Consider the following 21677-nt stretch of genomic DNA (forward strand, 5'->3'; position numbering starts at 1 on the left):
TTCTATATACTGTATACTGATGCAAAGGGTGACTTGAATGTGAAGGGCAAGGAGAAATCTTTAGACTATACTGAGGTAGGTGACAGACAGGTAAACATTAGAAGCTGAGAAAGGACAGGGTAAAAACTAGGGCTGCAGCTAACAATTATTTTCATAATCGATTAGTTGCCCCATTATTTTTTCAACTAATCGATTGGTTGCATTAAAAATATCTCTCTCTCTCTCTATCCCCTCCCCCCCAACCAACTAACCGGTAATGAGAATAGTTGCCAACTATTCTCACAATCGATTATTATCAATTTAATCGATTAGTTGTTGCAGCCCTAGTAAAAACCAAAGATGATACAAGTCAATAAATATATTATAGATACAAAAAAGAAAGAGGAGATTTTTATAGTGAAGCTTTATGCTCAAAAGTCCTGCAATGATATGCAACTTAAATGTAAATGCTAACACACAAACTCCCCTTGCTATGAACAATTAAAATATATTATAGAACAGAATAATGATCTTCTCTAGGACCAACAGGATCCTTCTGCTCAAGCCCTAAGCAGTGTTACCACATGCCATTTTTGACACCAAATTTTCCCACTGTTCTCTATTTGACCCAGCAGAAGATATAGAATCACACCTAGTAACAGAGCTTCTGATTCAAGGGGTAAGACACCAGTGTGAGAGACAGCTGGAGGACCAATACCTGCCCACGGTAGGTGTGTGGGAGCCCCTGGTTTGAGGCTGTGCAGTGTTCCAGTTGACTAAACTGATCATGGTTTGTTGCAACATACCAAGATTTTAAAATGTCATTTTCAGTTCTACAGTCTTTTCATTTTGTATTACTCTAGACTCCTTTTAGGTTAAATCAGATACAGATGCAAATAAAGGTAACCACATTATGGATTACCTGTGAGGACTCCCAATGTGAGGTAGAGATACTCCAGGCTTGTAGCAAAGGAACTCAAGACAAGTCCTGTGGATGCAAGAAGTCCACCAAGTATGATTCCCACTTGACAAGAGACATGGTTACTCACATAACTTCCAAGAGGGGCTACAAAAAAAGGGAATGGATCATTATATGGTTTGTAAGACAAATTTACAGCGCATTATAGGCAACCAAGACCAGTGGGGAATTAAATGATCAAATGACCATATGACTTTCCTTTTAAGCAATATACTTATAGATTTGGAAGCGCAACAGTTGGCTATCTTCATTATTGGATGCACACTGTGCTGTATTAATACAGTAGATCCTTGGTCTGGCTTACTGTACAAAATCTAGTTGAATGTTCAAATATGTATTATTCTAGTTGCATGTTTAGAATAACAAGGTCTTTGCCTTAGGTTACTTACCACACAACATAGTGGCACAATCAACAATGGAATGTATCCAAGCCGTTCTTGAGTAATCTTGACCAAAATATATTTGGAACTCAACAAAGAATATTGAGATGCATCTATAAAATATAAGAGATAGGCACTAAATTGGTCATCAAATCCCAATGTACATGAGCTTTAAGAAAGAGAAACCTACATACCTTGTAACGGCCCTTGTGCAAACTGTGACAAGAAAGCAGCCAACCACAATCATCCACCCCCAGCCACCATCAGGTGGTGTTGTGTGCAAAGTCTTCTTATTCATCATGGCTGCCATCCTCAGGCTAATCGTCAATCTACTGGTGCTACCTGAGCGAGGTATATAATTTTGTAGAGGGACGTTGTCCACATAAGATTATATCCAGATACAAACAGATTTCCAGCGACATGCGGAATGTTCCACGGAGTTCACTTTTTTATGAAAGATTTTATTCACCATCTGTAAGAGTAATATTAGAATTAGATATAATTACTGATACTGGTCCAATTCCATAATTCTAAACATTTTACACATGACTAAATTTGTATAGAGGTGGCTAAAGTAGTCCTTAAACTGCATAGCTAGTAGTAGTTATATCCAATTGGATTCTGCAATGCTGATTAAGCCATTTTGCTGCTTATCCAAGCACCATCATTTGGATAAGGAGGAAAATATCTTCAATATTACAGAACCCGTCCAGTTGAAAGTGCCTAACTACTACTAGCTATAGCATGATCTAGATAAGTGAAAGCCTTCGTAGCTCTAGCACTACATGTTTATCAGCCCTCTTAATTCAAAAGTAAAATAGATTGCTTCCTTTAGGAGGTTATCTATAAACCAATTTCTGTTCCAATTTGGACATCCTAAAAACGTCAGGAAATTCTGCCATGATTCATTAGGGAATGGTAAAGGGAGTAGCTGTAACATCACAGTAAAAAGAAGGAAAGCTTAGAGAGATAACCATCATAGATTTATGTGATGTGCACTTTGCACATGTATGAAATGTCAACGTTGTAAATGGTATTTACACTACTGACAGCTGAAGGCTGCCATAGCAGAGCTTTTCATGACTGCAGATATATAGTATACAAATTGTCATACACCACTTCCTATATGTCTGTAGGCTGTCTACAGCAAAAGAATTGTGAACTATACTCATACAAAGGAGCTTAGTTAGTGCTACAATTTAGTTTAGGGAAAATATTAAAGTAGTTTTATACTCTCACACTTTTTTCAATAATGAATTCAGTTCAATCACATATACATTGCCCAGCAAAATATTTCTTTACATTTTTGCCCAAGAACTTAAAGTCATGTTTTCAAACAGCTCTAACTTTCTCAGCTCCACTTTCCTGAACATCCTGTCCAGTACAAAATCACAAGGGACAGCGCTGTCTCCAGCAGCCGACCATCTACTAGCTTGACGAAAGGGGAGAGAGGAGCAGGAGAGCGGCTTGCCTTGCTGTGACCGTGCACATATGGAAGTAGAAGCAGGGACACCGGCACACCTGTATAAGCGTGAAGATAAAGTCTTATTTATTGAAGAAATACAACATATCACAAAGATGCGACGACCGTTTCAGGGTCACGCAGGATCCCCTTCCTCAAGCAATGGCAAACACAAACCAATATAAATAGCAAACACCCACAGAGCAAGAACCAATCAACCAGAATTCAATGACCCAGCGACGTCATGTATGGCATCACATTCGCGCCAGGACAGAGTTCAAAATGCAGTAGTAAACATTACAAAAGGTAAACACAGAAGTAAACACAGGCATGATCGGGAAACATCCACATGTGCTATAGCACATAGCACATTGCACATGTGGATGTTTCCCGATCATGCCTGTGTTTACTTCTGTGTTTACCTTTTGTAATGTTTACTACTTCATTTTGAACTCTGTCCTGGCGGGAATGTGACGTCATACATGACGTCACTGGGTCATTGGATTCTTGTTGATTGGTTCTTGCTCTGTGGGTGTTTGCTATTTATATTGGTTTGTGTTTGTACTTTTGCCACATGTCATTGCTTGAGGAAGGGGATCAATCAATCACCGTCAATCACCGCAGCACCCGTCTGATTTTCTTTGGAGACAAGCGGTTAGGAGTGCGATGGGTTCATGAACCCGTGCACATATGGAGACGCAGCTTATGAACACACACTAGGATGGCTTCATAGAAACCTGCAAGGGAAAGGAGCGACCCTAAAACAGGGCACCAGGACCAGTGCTCAGGTGACCAGCTGATTCTACAGGTAACTAAGACTTTTAAACATCAAGGAGCAGCATCCATTGTAAGTGGTTTAATCAGCATTTAAAATAGCTTACAAAAACTTTTGACATCAATATTACTAAGGAACTATGGCCTACCCTAAAAAAAAAGCTGCTGCACTTGATTTTAGCCGCATCTGCACTTACAGTTATCTCAGTTCCTCTACAAAGCCACACAAATACCTGAAAAGCCTGCCAGTGAAGTCTAGAGGACATTGGGAGCACCACAACTTCTCTTCGAGGACACCTGCATTGCAAGATGGGATTTACAGGAGGGCAGGGGAACATTATCAGTAATTTGGGGAGCTTGCTGTTGCATGGCGGTTTCCAACCAAACGGTACAAAGTTTTATGCAGCACTGGGCATGCTCTGATCACAGGATCGAGAGAGAGAGAGAGAGAGAGAGAGAGAGAGAGAGAGATCGAAGGTGGAAAAACAAATGTTTCAGATTGATCTTCCCCACAAGGGTGATTAGTCAGTGATGTCCACTGTGCCCTTAGGTGTGAGCCCTTCATCTGATCTAGCGATAATGTGCCAAACCTTATACCAAATGTTCTAATTAGGCAACACAACAAACAATTCAGTTTTTAAATAATAAAAAACATAAGTAGTAAAAGAAAATAAAAACAAGGAAAAACTAGAAGCCACTATTAAATTTTACAACAGAAATTACCTGATACCAATGAAGATTATATAAAACCCTAGATTAGAAATGAGGAAGAGAAAATGCCAGTACTGGCCACAATAGCTAAAAAGTGGATAGATTTCCTATCAGTGATATCATGATAGAAGATGGATCTATTCATCCTCACAACTACAGATGTAAGTATGAATCTGCTGTATCTTTTTGCTTCCAGGTAACTTTTGCTATGCAAAAACAGTAATAGAACCACTTCCTTTTCTGCAGGGAAAACAGACTGATCATCAATGAATCGTACATTTTCCAGCAGGCTGTATGGTCTCTGGTATGCGTGGCAAGCTCTTTGGTTGCTCTTTGGTTGCACTTTGTCACTAGTTCTTATTTTCTACTAGCTGATTATTACCAGTAATCATCAGTTTTATATGGTCTGCCTAAGCCCCTGGTGCACAGAAGAGGTAAAGCTTGCCTGTTGAATTCAAATATGGAAATCCTTAAAATGCATGGGTCTACTGCATGTGGACTGCCTTGGTACTCAGTGCACCAGATCAGATTTTTATTTGCACCAGTCTAGCCACATATTGAGAGGACAATGATGAATGCCCTGCTGTTTCACAACTAAAGATTACTGCACATTTGAACCACAGAGATAAAAAAGAAAGATATAAAAAGCTTAATACAAATCCACAAAATACACATTTCACCAGTAGACAAAAAATTCTATGATGCTTTGTTAGGAATTTCACATACATATTAGGAATCACCAGAAGATGAGCTTATAATTTCTTCCATACAATACTGTATATCTGCCTATGCTATAAAGCAGGTTAAAAAATGTATGTATGTTCCTTGTGACACTTTCTCTTTAAAATATTTGCAATTACTGGCAATGTTAATTTACACACCTTTATGTGAGATTACTTGAAAAACCCACAGAGATAAAATGATAGCTGGTTTTGCTGCTTAATACTGTGTACAAACTGACAATTTAGCCTATATATGAAAGTGCATATAAAGTATATGCACAAAGTATTTAGGTGAGAAATTTCAGTCATTAAATATAGTCTTACCATAGAAGAGCACATTGCCTGTATCCCTGCAGGTATGCTTACTGCTGAAGGTCCTTTTGGCAGTGTCATAGTTTTTAGATCTCCAGGCAGCTGCTACACAATCTAGCCCTTGCTTTCTACCTTTGACCCATTATAATGTGAGGAGGGGAGGGGGGCACCAGCACATGTACTTCCTAAAGGTCTAAGGTTCTCAAACAGAGAGTTCAGCTGCAGACGTCGAGCGCAAACAATCTATACATCAAGACCACTGGAAGGTGTGCTGATTTTTTCTACAGAAGTTTTTGTGCAATTTGTGTATCGAGGTATGACTAATGAAGATCAGTATAGACTCTATATAGGCGTTCTCTAGAAGACCTCCACACTGCATTGAGCTGATAACTTTTAGAATAAAATGGGAAAATATTAATATTTTCATGACATCACTGGATCCTAGGCCTATTGCAGAATATAATGGCATAACAATCCTTTGAAGACAATCCATGTCAGATAGTAAATAGATATCTTTAGAGTTTGTTGTGGAGGTCTAGAATGCAAGCATAAAAATGCAATGAAAGTCAGAAGAATGGGTTTCTGTCATTGCCAGTGGGGTGTTTTTCCAAATCCCATTCCTCCCACATCTTATTGGCATAGGGTGGATCACCCTAAATTGAACTTGTGGGTAGGAGATAATTACAAAGCTTATAACAGCAGAAGGTAGCCAGCCAATTTAGCTATCAGCATGTATATGTCATTGCAAAAAAAAAATTCACCCCAAAACATCTCTTCAGCCTCCTGATCTCCTGATTTATAGGTATGTCCCTCGTGTGACAATGAACGGTAGCCAAAGCCAGGCATAAGAGACATGTCCTTTATAAGAGACACTGGGGACCTACCTACCTAACCTCTAAGCTACTTAGGAGTGGAGATACTACTAGAAGACTCCTGGTGTTGCTGTGGTTAGAGGTTCTTCAGAAGCAGGCATGTGCTGACAGCTACCTGCTATTCCTGTTTTTTTTTTTATTTTTCAAGTCAAAATGTGTTAGAGTGCAATCATACCACCAAATAAGCATGCCAGCAGAGCACTCTGAAAAAGTAACTATATACAGTGCCTTAACAGAAGACTTCTAACAGCCATGGGAAATAAAATGCTGACGTTCACATGGTGCTCTCACATGGGCTGGAAAGGTGCCAATACATCTGCCATTGCTCACAGCACACTTTTGAAACCTTTAGCAGCATATTTTAATTGTCAGACATGTCCCTGAAAGCTGCCGCCTGACGTGTGTGAGTGTTGCCATGGGTGTTAGAATATATATGGGATATATGTGTGTGGGAGGGAAGGGGGACTTAGAGACACCTACGAACTGAACCATGGCTACCACTCACTGCAACATAATGCAGGAAGTGTGGTAGACCATAGCCTTGCTATCACATTAATAAAATGTCATTATTAGGGTAAAGTAGATTGACCTCTGATCAGTTATAAGAGCAGGGGGTAAATTGTCTACATTTAGCACCTTATCTACTGTGAATGCTCAGGGCACATAGCAATCCTTCCAGAAAAGACCAGATGGTGGATGATAGTACTAATTGCTTCATCCTATCCCGATTCCTGTGTTCCATTCTGAAATCTTTAATTTTGTCTACTAACAAATTGGATTGATAAAGGAAATCTATATGATCCATCATCTTGCATACTTTCTTGACCAAGACATCTTTGCTTTAGACGAAGAAAAATAAAACATAATACTATATATATGCGGGTGTACATATATACCAATAGAACATGCTGGCCTGCATGACATGATTGGATGCAATATGCTTAGCAATTCTGAAAATGAGAATACCAGCAACTGCAAGGATTGTGTTTAGCTGTGAGACTAGAAGTCTCACAGCTAAACACAAGGACCATGGGGAACAAAAGTAGCCACTCTCCAGAAGAAAGGACAGTGTCAGTACAAATTCAGAGATGATTTGAGGATCTAGTGCCGAGTGATACACAAATAAGTTACATTTATGTTATTAGTTGTAAGATTTAACTCCAGAGTTGTGTCACTTTAATTTTGTTATAGCAGGGAAGGGTTAGAACCTGTGTCAGCTTTATTTACTGTCTTTGTCCGTCCTAAGAGGATACAACAGGGAATCAACCTAACAGAAATATAGATGGCAACAAAAGCCTTCTCCACTCTACTCAAAACTAGTAAGATGTTTTGGCTTGAGTTCCACCAGCAGCCAGCAACACAAGATGATTAGCATGAAGAAAGTTGTGTTTTTGTATGGGAACAGTGGCATAGTGGTTAGTGCTTCTGCCTTGCAGCACTCAGGGTCCCTGCTTTGAATCCCTGGCCAGGTCACTGTCTTCAAAGGAGCTTGCATGTTCTCCCTGTACTTGCGTGGGTTTCCTACCACACTCCAAAGACATGCTGGTAGGTTAACTGGCCCCAGTCTAAAATTGGCCCTTGTTTATATGCATGTGAGATAGGGAGCTTAAGGTGCCCATACACTGCTCGATTCTCGTACGAGAATCGGGCAAAATCCCGCGATCGTACGAGAATCGAGCAGTGTGAACTAAGACTTGCGACCGTTTCTACTGTACGGTCGCACGTCTTTTGTCGATCCAACATGTTTGAAAACCCGCCGAGAATCGTACGATTCTCGGCGGGTTTAGAGAGAGAGAGAGAGAGAGAGAGAAGGAATGTGTTTATCCAAGGTGGAAAAACAAATGTTTCAGATTGATCTTCCCCACAAGGGTGATTAGTCAGTGATGTCCACTGTGCCCTTAGGTGTGAGCCCTTCATCTGATCTAGCGATAATGTGCCAAACCTTATACCAAATGTTCTAATTAGGCAACACAACAAACAATTCAGTTTTTAAATAATAAAAAACATAAGTAGTAAAAGAAAATAAAAACAAGGAAAAACTAGAAGCCACTATTAAATTTTACAACAGAAATTACCTGATACCAATGAAGATTATATAAAACCCTAGATTAGAAATGAGGAAGAGAAAATGCCAGTACTGGCCACAATAGCTAAAAAGTGGATAGATTTCCTATCAGTGATATCATGATAGAAGATGGATCTATTCATCCTCACAACTACAGATGTAAGTATGAATCTGCTGTATCTTTTTGCTTCCAGGTAACTTTTGCTATGCAAAAACAGTAATAGAACCACTTCCTTTTCTGCAGGGAAAACAGACTGATCATCAATGAATCGTACATTTTCCAGCAGGCTGTATGGTCTCTGGTATGCGTGGCAAGCTCTTTGGTTGCTCTTTGGTTGCACTTTGTCACTAGTTCTTATTTTCTACTAGCTGATTATTACCAGTAATCATCAGTTTTATATGGTCTGCCTAAGCCCCTGGTGCACAGAAGAGGTAAAGCTTGCCTGTTGAATTCAAATATGGAAATCCTTAAAATGCATGGGTCTACTGCATGTGGACTGCCTTGGTACTCAGTGCACCAGATCAGATTTTTATTTGCACCAGTCTAGCCACATATTGAGAGGACAATGATGAATGCCCTGCTGTTTCACAACTAAAGATTACTGCACATTTGAACCACAGAGATAAAAAAGAAAGATATAAAAAGCTTAATACAAATCCACAAAATACACATTTCACCAGTAGACAAAAAATTCTATGATGCTTTGTTAGGAATTTCACATACATATTAGGAATCACCAGAAGATGAGCTTATAATTTCTTCCATACAATACTGTATATCTGCCTATGCTATAAAGCAGGTTAAAAAATGTATGTATGTTCCTTGTGACACTTTCTCTTTAAAATATTTGCAATTACTGGCAATGTTAATTTACACACCTTTATGTGAGATTACTTGAAAAACCCACAGAGATAAAATGATAGCTGGTTTTGCTGCTTAATACTGTGTACAAACTGACAATTTAGCCTATATATGAAAGTGCATATAAAGTATATGCACAAAGTATTTAGGTGAGAAATTTCAGTCATTAAATATAGTCTTACCATAGAAGAGCACATTGCCTGTATCCCTGCAGGTATGCTTACTGCTGAAGGTCCTTTTGGCAGTGTCATAGTTTTTAGATCTCCAGGCAGCTGCTACACAATCTAGCCCTTGCTTTCTACCTTTGACCCATTATAATGTGAGGAGGGGAGGGGGGCACCAGCACATGTACTTCCTAAAGGTCTAAGGTTCTCAAACAGAGAGTTCAGCTGCAGACGTCGAGCGCAAACAATCTATACATCAAGACCACTGGAAGGTGTGCTGATTTTTTCTACAGAAGTTTTTGTGCAATTTGTGTATCGAGGTATGACTAATGAAGATCAGTATAGACTCTATATAGGCGTTCTCTAGAAGACCTCCACACTGCATTGAGCTGATAACTTTTAGAATAAAATGGGAAAATATTAATATTTTCATGACATCACTGGATCCTAGGCCTATTGCAGAATATAATGGCATAACAATCCTTTGAAGACAATCCATGTCAGATAGTAAATAGATATCTTTAGAGTTTGTTGTGGAGGTCTAGAATGCAAGCATAAAAATGCAATGAAAGTCAGAAGAATGGGTTTCTGTCATTGCCAGTGGGGTGTTTTTCCAAATCCCATTCCTCCCACATCTTATTGGCATAGGGTGGATCACCCTAAATTGAACTTGTGGGTAGGAGATAATTACAAAGCTTATAACAGCAGAAGGTAGCCAGCCAATTTAGCTATCAGCATGTATATGTCATTGCAAAAAAAAAATTCACCCCAAAACATCTCTTCAGCCTCCTGATCTCCTGATTTATAGGTATGTCCCTCGTGTGACAATGAACGGTAGCCAAAGCCAGGCATAAGAGACATGTCCTTTATAAGAGACATTGGGGACCTACCTACCTAACCTCTAAGCTACTTAGGAGTGGAGATACTACTAGAAGACTCCTGGTGTTGCTGTGGTTAGAGGTTCTTCAGAAGCAGGCATGTGCTGACAGCTACCTGCTATTCCTGTTTTTTTTTTTATTTTTCAAGTCAAAATGTGTTAGAGTGCAATCATACCACCAAATAAGCATGCCAGCAGAGCACTCTGAAAAAGTAACTATATACAGTGCCTTAACAGAAGACTTCTAACAGCCATGGGAAATAAAATGCTGACGTTCACATGGTGCTCTCACATGGGCTGGAAAGGTGCCAATACATCTGCCATTGCTCACAGCACACTTTTGAAACCTTTAGCAGCATATTTTAATTGTCAGACATGTCCCTGAAAGCTGCCGCCTGACGTGTGTGAGTGTTGCCATGGGTGTTAGAATATATATGGGATATATGTGTGTGGGAGGGAAGGGGGACTTAGAGACACCTACGAACTGAACCATGGCTACCACTCACTGCAACATAATGCAGGAAGTGTGGTAGACCATAGCCTTGCTATCACATTAATAAAATGTCATTATTAGGGTAAAGTAGATTGACCTCTGATCAGTTATAAGAGCAGGGGGTAAATTGTCTACATTTAGCACCTTATCTACTGTGAATGCTCAGGGCACATAGCAATCCTTCCAGAAAAGACCAGATGGTGGATGATAGTACTAATTGCTTCATCCTATCCCGATTCCTGTGTTCCATTCTGAAATCTTTAATTTTGTCTACTAACAAATTGGATTGATAAAGGAAATCTATATGATCCATCATCTTGCATACTTTCTTGACCAAGACATCTTTGCTTTAGACGAAGAAAAATAAAACATAATACTATATATATGCGGGTGTACATATATACCAATAGAACATGCTGGCCTGCATGACATGATTGGATGCAATATGCTTAGCAATTCTGAAAATGAGAATACCAGCAACTGCAAGGATTGTGTTTAGCTGTGAGACTAGAAGTCTCACAGCTAAACACAAGGACCATGGGGAACAAAAGTAGCCACTCTCCAGAAGAAAGGACAGTGTCAGTACAAATTCAGAGATGATTTGAGGATCTAGTGCCGAGTGATACACAAATAAGTTACATTTATGTTATTAGTTGTAAGATTTAACTCCAGAGTTGTGTCACTTTAATTTTGTTATAGCAGGGAAGGGTTAGAACCTGTGTCAGCTTTATTTACTGTCTTTGTCCGTCCTAAGAGGATACAACAGGGAATCAACCTAACAGAAATATAGATGGCAACAAAAGCCTTCTCCACTCTACTCAAAACTAGTAAGATGTTTTGGCTTGAGTTCCACCAGCAGCCAGCAACACAAGATGATTAGCATGAAGAAAGTTGTGTTTTTGTATGGGAACAGTGGCATAGTGGTTAGTGCTTCTGCCTTGCAGCACTCAGGGTCCCTGCTTTGAATCCCTGGCCAGGTCACTGTCTTCAAAGGAGCTTGCATGTTCTCCCTGTACTTGCGTGGGTTTCCTACCACACTCCAAAGACATGCTGGTAGGTTAACTGGCCCCAGTCTAAAATTGGCCCTTGTTTATATGCATGTGAGATAGGGAGCTTAAGGTGCCCATACACTGCTCGATTCTCGTACGAGAATCGGGCAAAATCCCGCGATCGTACGAGAATCGAGCAGTGTGAACTAAGACTTGCGACCGTTTCTACTGTACGGTCGCACGTCTTTTGTCGATCCAACATGTTTGAAAACCCGCCGAGAATCGTACGATTCTCGGCGGGTTTCTAGCCTGCTTGTCCGATAGCTGCGGAACGGGCCGGTGTGGTCGTAAGGTGTATGGGTACCTTAAGATTGTAAGCTCCTTGAGGGCAGGGATTGATGTGAATGGGCACTATGTAAAGTGCTGTGTACATTTCCAGTGCTACATAAATATCTGTGATAAATAAAATAACAGGGGAAGGATAAATCAAACTGGAGTTAGAAATGTATTTCCCATAGAAGTCACAGTCCAGTCTTGTATGCTATAAAAGCCAAGAAAGAAGCCAGTTGTCTTTATGGCAGAAATTGGAACACAGACTGTCTGCCCCAACTCAGTGGCTCCTGAGACAAATGAAAATCATTGCTATAAATAAAACTCAATATAGCAAGTGTGGCTACTTTGGAATCCATTGGTGACTTTCTTTAAATCAAAAAATATATTGTATTTGTTGTTCGCATACATGCTAAATGCATACATTTATTTGATACTTGCATTTAATTACATATTAGCTTTCACCTAATGCATTTGCCCAATATTTGCCTCCTTTGGCTATTTTTAAGACCACTTAAAGAAGAACTTCTGAGAACATTTTTCATTAACCCTTGCAGTGGGGCTACCCCCGCACTGCAAGGGTAAACTGCTGGTTTGTGTCTAGGTGCTTAAATAAAAGTTATACTCACTCCTCAGAGCCGGCTTGCTCTTAGACTGTAAAGTGCTGCATAAATTGTTGATGCTATATAAATACCTATAATAAATAAATGTGGGATAGTGTTGATCTGTTTACAGGATGCCATTCTTACGGCTGTATATGTTTCAATACTTTCCCGGCATACTACTGTATAACACATAGGCTGAAGGTCCTTATCAGCATTCAATCTTGTCTGCAGTGTGATGATGACACAGTTAAAACAGCTGTGTATAGAATTTGCTGAGGCTGCAGTTCCACCTTGTACTGCGTACTGCAAGCTGGCTTACAATGCAAATTTGTAAACATGTGCTTGAAGAGATATCCAGCTTGTACTTTTGGATTTTCCCTCACTTTCAGTCCCAGTAAAACATTTACTAACCACTTACCAGCAACCAGGAAACGCTATTTTCAATATGCAGTCGCAGATATGTTTGGTGCTTGGTAAGCAGTTTAAAATGACCGTCAATGAGTATCCAGTCTTAAAATGTAAAAACATGTTTGGGTGCTGGCTTTTAGCCTTATGCAAGAGAAGTAATAAAAATAGAAATTACTTTTTTACTTAGGTGATTGAACAGAGCAAACAGACAGATAATTAAGCTGATTCATTTACCAGCTAGGTCATGCTCAGCCATGTGTAATAAGGCAAGCTACATTATCACCAAAGCAAACCTGTCAGGATATTCCCAGATTGTCAGATAATCCTATCCATTTCCATAGGCTGTGGACACACATTGTGTGTCTGCACTTGATACGATATATATAGGGGTATCACACCCATTTATTTATGTTGTGCACTTGATATTTAGGTCGTCACCTATCTCACTAATGTGAACGATTCACTTAAATGTGGTAGAAACGTATTTTATTTACACGTTTTACACAAATTGAACTATTAGCGCTGCTTATCCAGTTAAATAATCTGGATACACATTGGTGCATCAACACAAACTGTGGGAGTTGCTTTTTATATTGCAGGAGAAGTTGATTACATATACAGTATGATTCTATAAAATAACCATTAATGTTATGCCGAGGAAAGGAACCAAAAAGCTTCCCAAAACATGCAAAACAATTGCCTGATGCTGTGATATAGGTTTTTATCGCAGAGCATTTTATGACACAAGTTATCATGAATTAAAGTGTTCTTAACAGTGCGTCATGTTGTTAAAGTGAAGGACTAAAATAAAACAAATAAAATAAAACTGTGGTCAAAAATCCTTCTGTGTGCAGGGGGAATTTAAGGAAACATGTCAACTATATTTACTCTTTTTTTTTTAGGCTTTCCTATCACTTCATTTTATTAAAGCCCTTTGGAGTAAGTATGTATAGGTAGTTATGATAAAGTGACAGTAAACATAAGGTGCCCATACACTTTACAACCATCGCAATACCTTAGGCCCCGTTCACATCTGACCGTTTTGTAGCGCGTCCTACGCTCGACGAACGCGCTACAAAACGGTCAAAAAAATAAATAGCATTGTAGTCAATGCCCACGTTCTCACCTAGGCGTATTTCCGCCCGTCCCTAACGCCCTACAAAACGGCCCACGCCTGAAAAGGTCCCGGGACTACTTTGGGCCGTTTTGTAGGGCATTTTCCATTGGGATACAGCCAAGTAACCTTTGGAATCGCGCGACGGCCGCGCAACTTTTTTACCGTGAATCGCGGTAAAAAAAACGCGTGACGGTCGCGCGACAGACGCGCATATTACAATACGCCTAGGTGTGAATGGGGCCTTAGTCTTGCGATGGCTGTAAAGTAATTAAAAAAACGTACGATCTGCCCATCTTGGACAGGCAGATCATACTTGCGATCATTGCACACCGGCCCGTTCAGCATTTGTCTCCCGAGCATCATTCAAACCAGCCGAAAGATTTTCGGCTGGTTTTCTAGCATGCTCCTTAGACAAAAGACGTGCCACCATACAGTAGAAACGGTCGCACGCCTTCATTCACACTGCATGATTCTCGTACGATCGCGGGATTTCCCGCGATTCTCGTACGAGAATCGTGCAGTGTATGGGCACCTTTAGGAGTGAAATCTTTAAAAAACATTCAAGTACCTTAACTTTTAACAAAAATTTTACTTATTTGTGTATCACTCAGCTGTAGATTCTCAAATCATCGTTGAATTGGTGCTGACACTGTCCTTCCTTCTGGAGGGGGGCTACTTTTGTTCCCCATGGTCCCTGTGTGTGTTGTAAATTAGCCACCTCTCCAAGCTCACTCCCGTGATAGACTACAATATCAATACATATTAGTAAACTAAACATAAGATTGTAGTCCATCCCACAAGTGAACTTGGCTACTTTACAACACACAGCAGGGGCGGAACTACCGGCGGTACAACCGGTGCGGCCGCCCCAGGGCCCAAGGCAGTTGGGGGGACCAGTGAGATCCAGAGATTGTGAGTATGTGGGCAGAGGGGACTGAGCGGGGCCCCTTAAAAACATCCACCACAGTGGAGATCACTCTTCTCATCTCTCTCCTCTCATTGAGAGGAGAGAGTTGAGAAGAGTGATCGCCGAAGATAGACTACAATCTCAATACATATTAGTAAACTAAACATAAGTTTGTAGTCCATCCCACGAGTGAACTTGGCTACTTTACAACACACAGCAGGGGCGGAACTACCGGCGGTACAACCGGTGCGGCCGCCCCAGGGCCCAAGGCAGTTGGGGGGACCAGTGAGATCCAGAGATTGTGAGTATGTGGGCAGAGGGGACTGAGCGGGGCCCCTTAAAAACATCCACCACAGTGGAGATCACTCTTCTCATCTCTCTCCTCTCATTGAGAGGAGAGAGTTGAGAAGAGTGATCGCCGCTCTCGATCACTGAAGCCGGCACATCACGGACGGAACTACTGCGGGTTGTACGAGAGCCCCAGTGCTGGGGGGCGGGGGCCCAGTGGGGACTGGTCCTGGGCACCCCCACCCTAGGTGGAATATTGTTCAGTCCAGGCAACTGGGGCAGACGGGCTTCTCAGCAAGGGGGCAGGTCCTGTGACTCACCGCTCCTCTCCCAGCCGCATCCCTAGTAACGGGCGAGTTACCCCAGAGGGATGCACAGATGTGCTGCCTTCAGGTAGAGGAGGGAGTGCAGAATGGTTGGCATAGAGGTAGAGGAGGGAGTGCAGAATGGTTGGCATACACATAGAGGAGGGAGTGCAGAATGGTTGGCATACAGGTGGAGGAGGGAGTAAAGTGTGGTTGGCATACAGAAAGGGTGTGCTCAGATATGACTCTTGACATTTAGATTGCTTGAGAGACACTGGCATGGAAGGGATGTACAGCGTGGTGTAGGGTGCTGGTCACATTACAATATTGAGCTGCCATTCTCTGTTTCAGGTAACACTAGGACACAGTATTAAAGCAATTTTGCGGTGTTCTAACAAGCTATAGTTAGATGTATGTCCTCTTCATGTTGTTAAAAAAAAACTTGTTTTTTGTTTTGGATGGAAGTATTAAAACCCTGTTCAGGTATTTATTGCTGTCTGTGTTTCCGCTGGGGAGATTTGTCCATGTTATTTCCCCTAGCGGCTATTGTCACAGTAAAGTATTAAAGTCAGCAGGTCTGAATAAGGCTCCGTTCACACCTAGGCGTTTTGTTGGTCAAAGCAAAGCCAACTAAACGCTCAAGACAAGGAATACCGTTCATTTTTTATGGCCCCTGTTCACACCTGAGCATTTTGTTGCGCGTTTTGTCACACTAAATTTTCCATTGAAGTCTATGGGACCAAAAAGTGCTGCAATCTGCCAAAAAGCAGTGCATTGCTTGTCACTTTTATTTTCAAAGTTTAACTACACTAATTGAAGCGAAAAGCTGATTGGCTGCTGTGGGCAACTGCTCCATATTCTATTAGCTCAAGTTTTTATAAATTCCCCCCAATGACTGTGAAAACAGGTGCTCTTAGCTGGATACTCTAAAAAATATATAACACAATTAATGAATTCTGAGTAATTTCTGTGAAGGTCTACTAATATTTTTTTTTTACACTTAAAGAAAAAACAAAAAAGAAAACAAAGCTAATCAATAGCTTAAGCCCCGTGGTCTGCTGCATATTTCCCACCAGGGCCTAGTGATTTAAGACAGGACTCTCCCCTGTGCCGATATAAAAGCTCAGATACTTTTAGATACCATTTCAATAAACAGGATACCAATAACCTAATTCCTTGCCAGTTAGCGTACAAAACAGATCTTATTGTAACCAGCAAAATTATAACCCGTGTAGTCATTATACAGCAATAAGAACAATTATACAACAAAATACATATATATTCTTTATATTCTAATGTCGAGTGTTTTCACTTTAATTGAGCTACACTGTGCAGGTCTTTGAAGGCATGTGAAGTCAGTGAGTAAACATGTTTACTGTGTATGTCCAGCATGGTGATTTGCTGTATGTAGCCACATCCTCTTGTGTATATTAGCTTTCCCTGTCCCAGCTCTCTCAGTCTTGTTGGTCAATTAAAATATATGACTGTCTGTCATCGTCATCTCTAGCAGTGAGAGTTCTGGTAAGTGGATCGTTCTTAGGCTGAACACTATATTTATATATTGAAATAGTATATGCATACAGTATTCCAGACGTCTATTTGTACATAGAGTACTGTATATAAGTATAAGCTGCCAAAATAGACCTGGAAATGCCTATTATTAGATAACTAGTGCCAGTCAAAGTGTTATTGGTATTAGCAGAAACCTGGCAAAGGCATAAATAGGAGATTCATTATATTGAACTTTGTGCACTCATAATTTTGCTAGTATAAAACAGGAATGTATTGTCGCAGATATAATATCCAAATGTTGGGTGGAGAGAAGGATAAATACTATGATTTTCTGGTGGTTACAGATATTTTAGTATATTGTATATTGAAGCCTTGGCCTATGTAAAGTGTACCTGTGGCCAGACTATAGACATCAAAGAGGAACGTCACCTTCCCAAATAAAAATGTTTTCTTTTTTTCCCACTGACATTTGATGTTTCCTTGCTGATGTAAAATGATTGTCCTCTTCTCTCACCCCGCTCTGCTGCTACACGTCATGACCTGCACTGCCATCTTCCTTGTTTATGCCACAGCTGTCTGCCTTTTCCTAGTTCCTGCAGCCAGCCCCCCAATAATGCGGTATCAGATCTCGTGCATATGCAAACAGAGATCTGGTGCTGTATCTGTTTACATATTGTTCTATGAATGGAGGATAGTAGTGCCTCTTAACTTCACTTATCCCAGGAGGCATTACATTCCACCATTCATAGAACGATGAATGTCTGCATATACACAAGATCTGCTGCTTGGTCTATTTCCATGAATGGTTAGGATTCTCATCCTGCAGCCTCCCGGGATATGTGATGCCGGTATCCTAGGAGGCTGCAGGAGGAGAATTAAACGTCATTCTCGCCTAGGCTAGAATTGCAGCAGGGGCAGGGTCAAAAGAAAAAAATGATTAAGTAATTAAAGAATGGGGAGTGGTTAGAATGCAGCCAACTTTTATTGATAGTGAATGTCCAATTTAAAGTATTTACATACTCTGAGCAAGAAGTAAAATAGCTTTAAAACAAACCCTCACCGACCTCTCTAGCTGCAAGTATTGTGAAGTATTTCATTCTAAAAGACCCCCAAAGATCACAACAGAGACTCTAAGGCCCCATTCACAGCACATGTAATGCTGTGAATGGGGCCAACACAAAGACATCTGATAATGAATAGGTGTGAATGGGAGCAGTTTACACCAGTGTGTTGCATTGATGTCTACTGCCCTGTGCTGAAAAAAATTAGAGCAGACTCTACCTTTTTTTCATGTTTAAGGTGCCTCAATGCAATGGACAATGCAAGGCAGAACCTATACCTTATATAGCTCAGTGTAAACAAACAAAACAGCAACTTAATGCAACACATGCTAATGTACTATGTCAACACAAGTGAACGCACTTGCATTGAGTCAAGTCCAACGCACACATTTTGGTGTGAATGCACCCTAACATGAAGGTTTCAGTCAGTTTCTAACAGCCTACAGTACCTGGTGTTTTTTTCCATTAAAAAGGCTGTCAAGTTTCAGCTCTCCAAAAAAAAATAAAGGGAAAAGAACTAAAGACTTCAGTGCCTCTGTTGAGACATTTGAGGATTCATTTTTCAACAATGAAGGCTTGTTTTGAAGTGCTTTTTCATGCTTGTTCAGAATATGTAAATACTTTAGTGTGTATAGTCTGGGCACAGCCTCACTTTGCGCTTCCTCAGTAATCATGGCATTTGTAGCAGATAGAGAAACTAAGTGGCAATGCTACCAATGCTCAATCATCAAAATCAGCTGAAAAACAGAGGGAGAAAACAAAATGAAGGCAAAAAAAACCAGATATGCCCCAAATTACTTTTCCACTGCAAAACACCAGTGTCTATAACATATCTATTTCCCACAACCCAACCTCTAAACAATAGCAGTTGCATAATATCCAAAAAGGATGGTCTAGAACTTACACAATATAGGACAGGTCCTATGCTTTCAATTTAATGGGACTGGATAGTCTTTTCAAAATTTTTTTTTTTTTAATGAACATGTAAAGGAGAGGAAGTTAATGTCAATCAATATGTGTTTTAAAACAGTGTAACTGTGTGTAATTTAAAATAGTTTATGTACATTGGGCAGCCATATGTACTCATTACCTATGCAGGAACTGCCTCTTTTTTAGCAGAGCATGGCAATGGGTGTGCTTTACTGATTCTTCGCAAGATGCAAGTGTATCAATTGGCTTACTCATTGAAACCAATGTCATTCTTATTTGGCTCATATCTTGAGCCACCAAGAGCTCCCTCTAGAGCAAAGGTGGGCAAACTTCTGGCCCTCCAGCTTTTGTGATACTACAAACCCATGATGCTTTACAAGATTCTCACAAGCTTGACTTCCAGAGACAGATGCATGATGGGATTTGGGGTTTCACCACGCCCTTGCTCTAGTGGCTAACCTACAAATATCTATCTTTAATACAGTTAAAAAACGGAGAACAAGCTTGTAAAAAATTTACTCATTACCTATGCAGGAACTGCCTTTTTTAGCAGAGCTTGGCAATGGGTGTGCTTTACTGATTCTTCGCAAGATGCAAGTGTATCAATTGGCTTACTCATTGAAACCAATGTCATTCTTATTTGGCTCATATCTTGAGCCACCAAGAGCTCCCTCTAGAGCAAAGGTGGGCAAACTTCTGGCCCTCCAGCTTTTGTGATACTACAAACCCATGATGCTTTACAAGATTCTCACAAGCTTGACTTCCAGAGACAGATGCATGATGGGATTTGGGGTTTCACCACGCCCTTGCTCTAGTGGCTAACCTACAAATATCTATCTTTAATACAGTTAAAAAACGGAGAACAAGCTTGTAAAAATGTACAAGCGCTATCAAAAATGACTTCATGTTTAACACTGCAGTAATGACTCAAAATATATGCTACCTGAAAATACACTATACATGACCTTTAAAAAAGAATATAGTGGCTACCCTTCCCACTGTGAACAATTGATCATTGCTGCTTAAGCCTGTTGCATGTATTGTGTATGGCCAATCTAACATGGATAACCTGTTCCCCCAGCTGTTATGAAGTCATATTATGGTCGACAAGATATTTACTAGTGATGCATTCTGGGACTTGTAGCTGTTCAACAATAAATTCTCAGGTTGCTCACTTCTGATATAAACTCTATTCTACTGGTGTTTTTGTGTAAAGTGTTCATTTGATAAGCATAATAACTGAATATTTGATGTATACTTTATATGATGCTTTCCAGGCACACTCAACATTAGTTGAGTCTGACTGGGACCCAAAGAATGTGCATGGAATTATTAATACTGACCGTATTTAAAACAGCCATATACAGTACTTGCCATACAGATTACCTGAGCTGCAGAGAGTCTTTCAGATTCACCCATTCCCCTCCAAATGCTGTTGTTGGATTGATCCATAAGTGTTCAAAGCTGTCTACACAAGACAATTATAAAATAACCACAATTTTTTTGTATTATACTTTGGTGCTTCCCCTCTTACCCTCATGCTTCATGGAATGTGATCTAATAACTCAGCTGAAATGTATTAGTGTGTTCCTCTTCATTACAGAAAATAAAGCTTACCTTGGTAAGGGTTCTTAGAGTTCTAACACTCAGTCAGCCATAGGAGTTATATAAAAAAGAAAACCCAGTTGCAGTTTTTAATATAGACCCCAAATCGTTAATAATTGCTGTAGTGTGCGCAGGATTCCAGCAGTGACTGCCGAAACCAATGAACCCGTTTAATGCTGTTTAGAATTCTGCAAAAGTCAGGAATTAAAGGTAACCATTCACCAGTGCCTAGTCAGCACATTTTCTGAGCTGTACATTTTCTCGGTATACAGGCAGGTTATTATTTCATGCTTAGGAACGGCCGTGTAATCGTTCATATTCCACATTTCTGAAGGACGGTGCCAATAATTAGCTAAATCAACAGGCTTTTTCACTGGAAGGTTTATTTTTATCTGTGCTTAGAAACACAATGTGTACTCAGTGCAATCTAATAAAGGTTAAACTCGGCACCTTCTAAGTAAACTGAATTCAGTATGGATTTTCACTCTAGTAAGTTCAACTTGTAGAGACAGACATGTAAACTAAAACTACACTCAAAATAAAAAAATAAAAAATCAGTATTGTTCCATAATATTGGGTTATTTTATCCTGGATAGGACACTACTTGCATGTTCTCCCTATGCTTGCGTGGGTTTCCTCCCACACTCAGATCTTGTTCACACCATAAACATTGCGTTCCAGCGCGGTTAGCTGCTGGATCTTATTCTGGCCGGCTTCCTGCGTTCAGGGGCAGGAGGGGGCGTGGCGGTGCATTGAAGTCAATGGCACCGTAGCCACACCCCCCGCCCGCAGTGCGATCACCCGCACCAGAACGCGTGGTAAATCAATGCCTGTGTTTCAGTCCAGTGCGATCTGAAAAAATTGTGCTTGCAGCATTTTTGCAGATCGCACTGGACTAGAACACAGGCACTGATGTGCCACGCATTCTGGTGCAGGCGATCGCACTGCGAGCAGGGGGCGTGGCTAAG

The 21677-nt window shown here is 40.4% G+C and overlaps 1 protein-coding gene across 3 annotated transcripts in view; it reads right to left on the reverse strand.

Annotated features, from left to right (window-relative positions):
- SLC16A12 (solute carrier family 16 member 12) overlaps nt 1-21677 on the reverse strand; it is a 64487-nt gene that overhangs the window by 9928 nt on the left and 32882 nt on the right. The window contains exons 1-4 of one of the 3 annotated variants that reach the window (XM_018562847.1): nt 20722-20752; nt 1533-1810; nt 1348-1451; nt 902-1045 (exon numbers count right to left, since the gene is read on the reverse strand). In XM_018562847.1, coding sequence (XP_018418349.1) covers nt 902-1045; nt 1348-1451; nt 1533-1648 — 364 coding nt within the window. In that variant the 5' untranslated portion in view covers nt 1649-1810; nt 20722-20752. Of the gene's footprint in view, nt 1-901; nt 1046-1347; nt 1452-1532; nt 1811-5331; nt 5427-20721; nt 20753-21677 lie in introns of those variants that run through there. The other 2 variants (XM_018562846.1, XM_018562845.1) reach the window with 2 other exon arrangements.

Source organism: Nanorana parkeri, unplaced genomic scaffold, assembly GCF_000935625.1.
Source record: "Nanorana parkeri isolate BGI_ZX_2015 unplaced genomic scaffold, ASM93562v1 scaffold606, whole genome shotgun sequence".
Taxonomy (NCBI): domain Eukaryota; kingdom Metazoa; phylum Chordata; class Amphibia; order Anura; family Dicroglossidae; genus Nanorana; species Nanorana parkeri.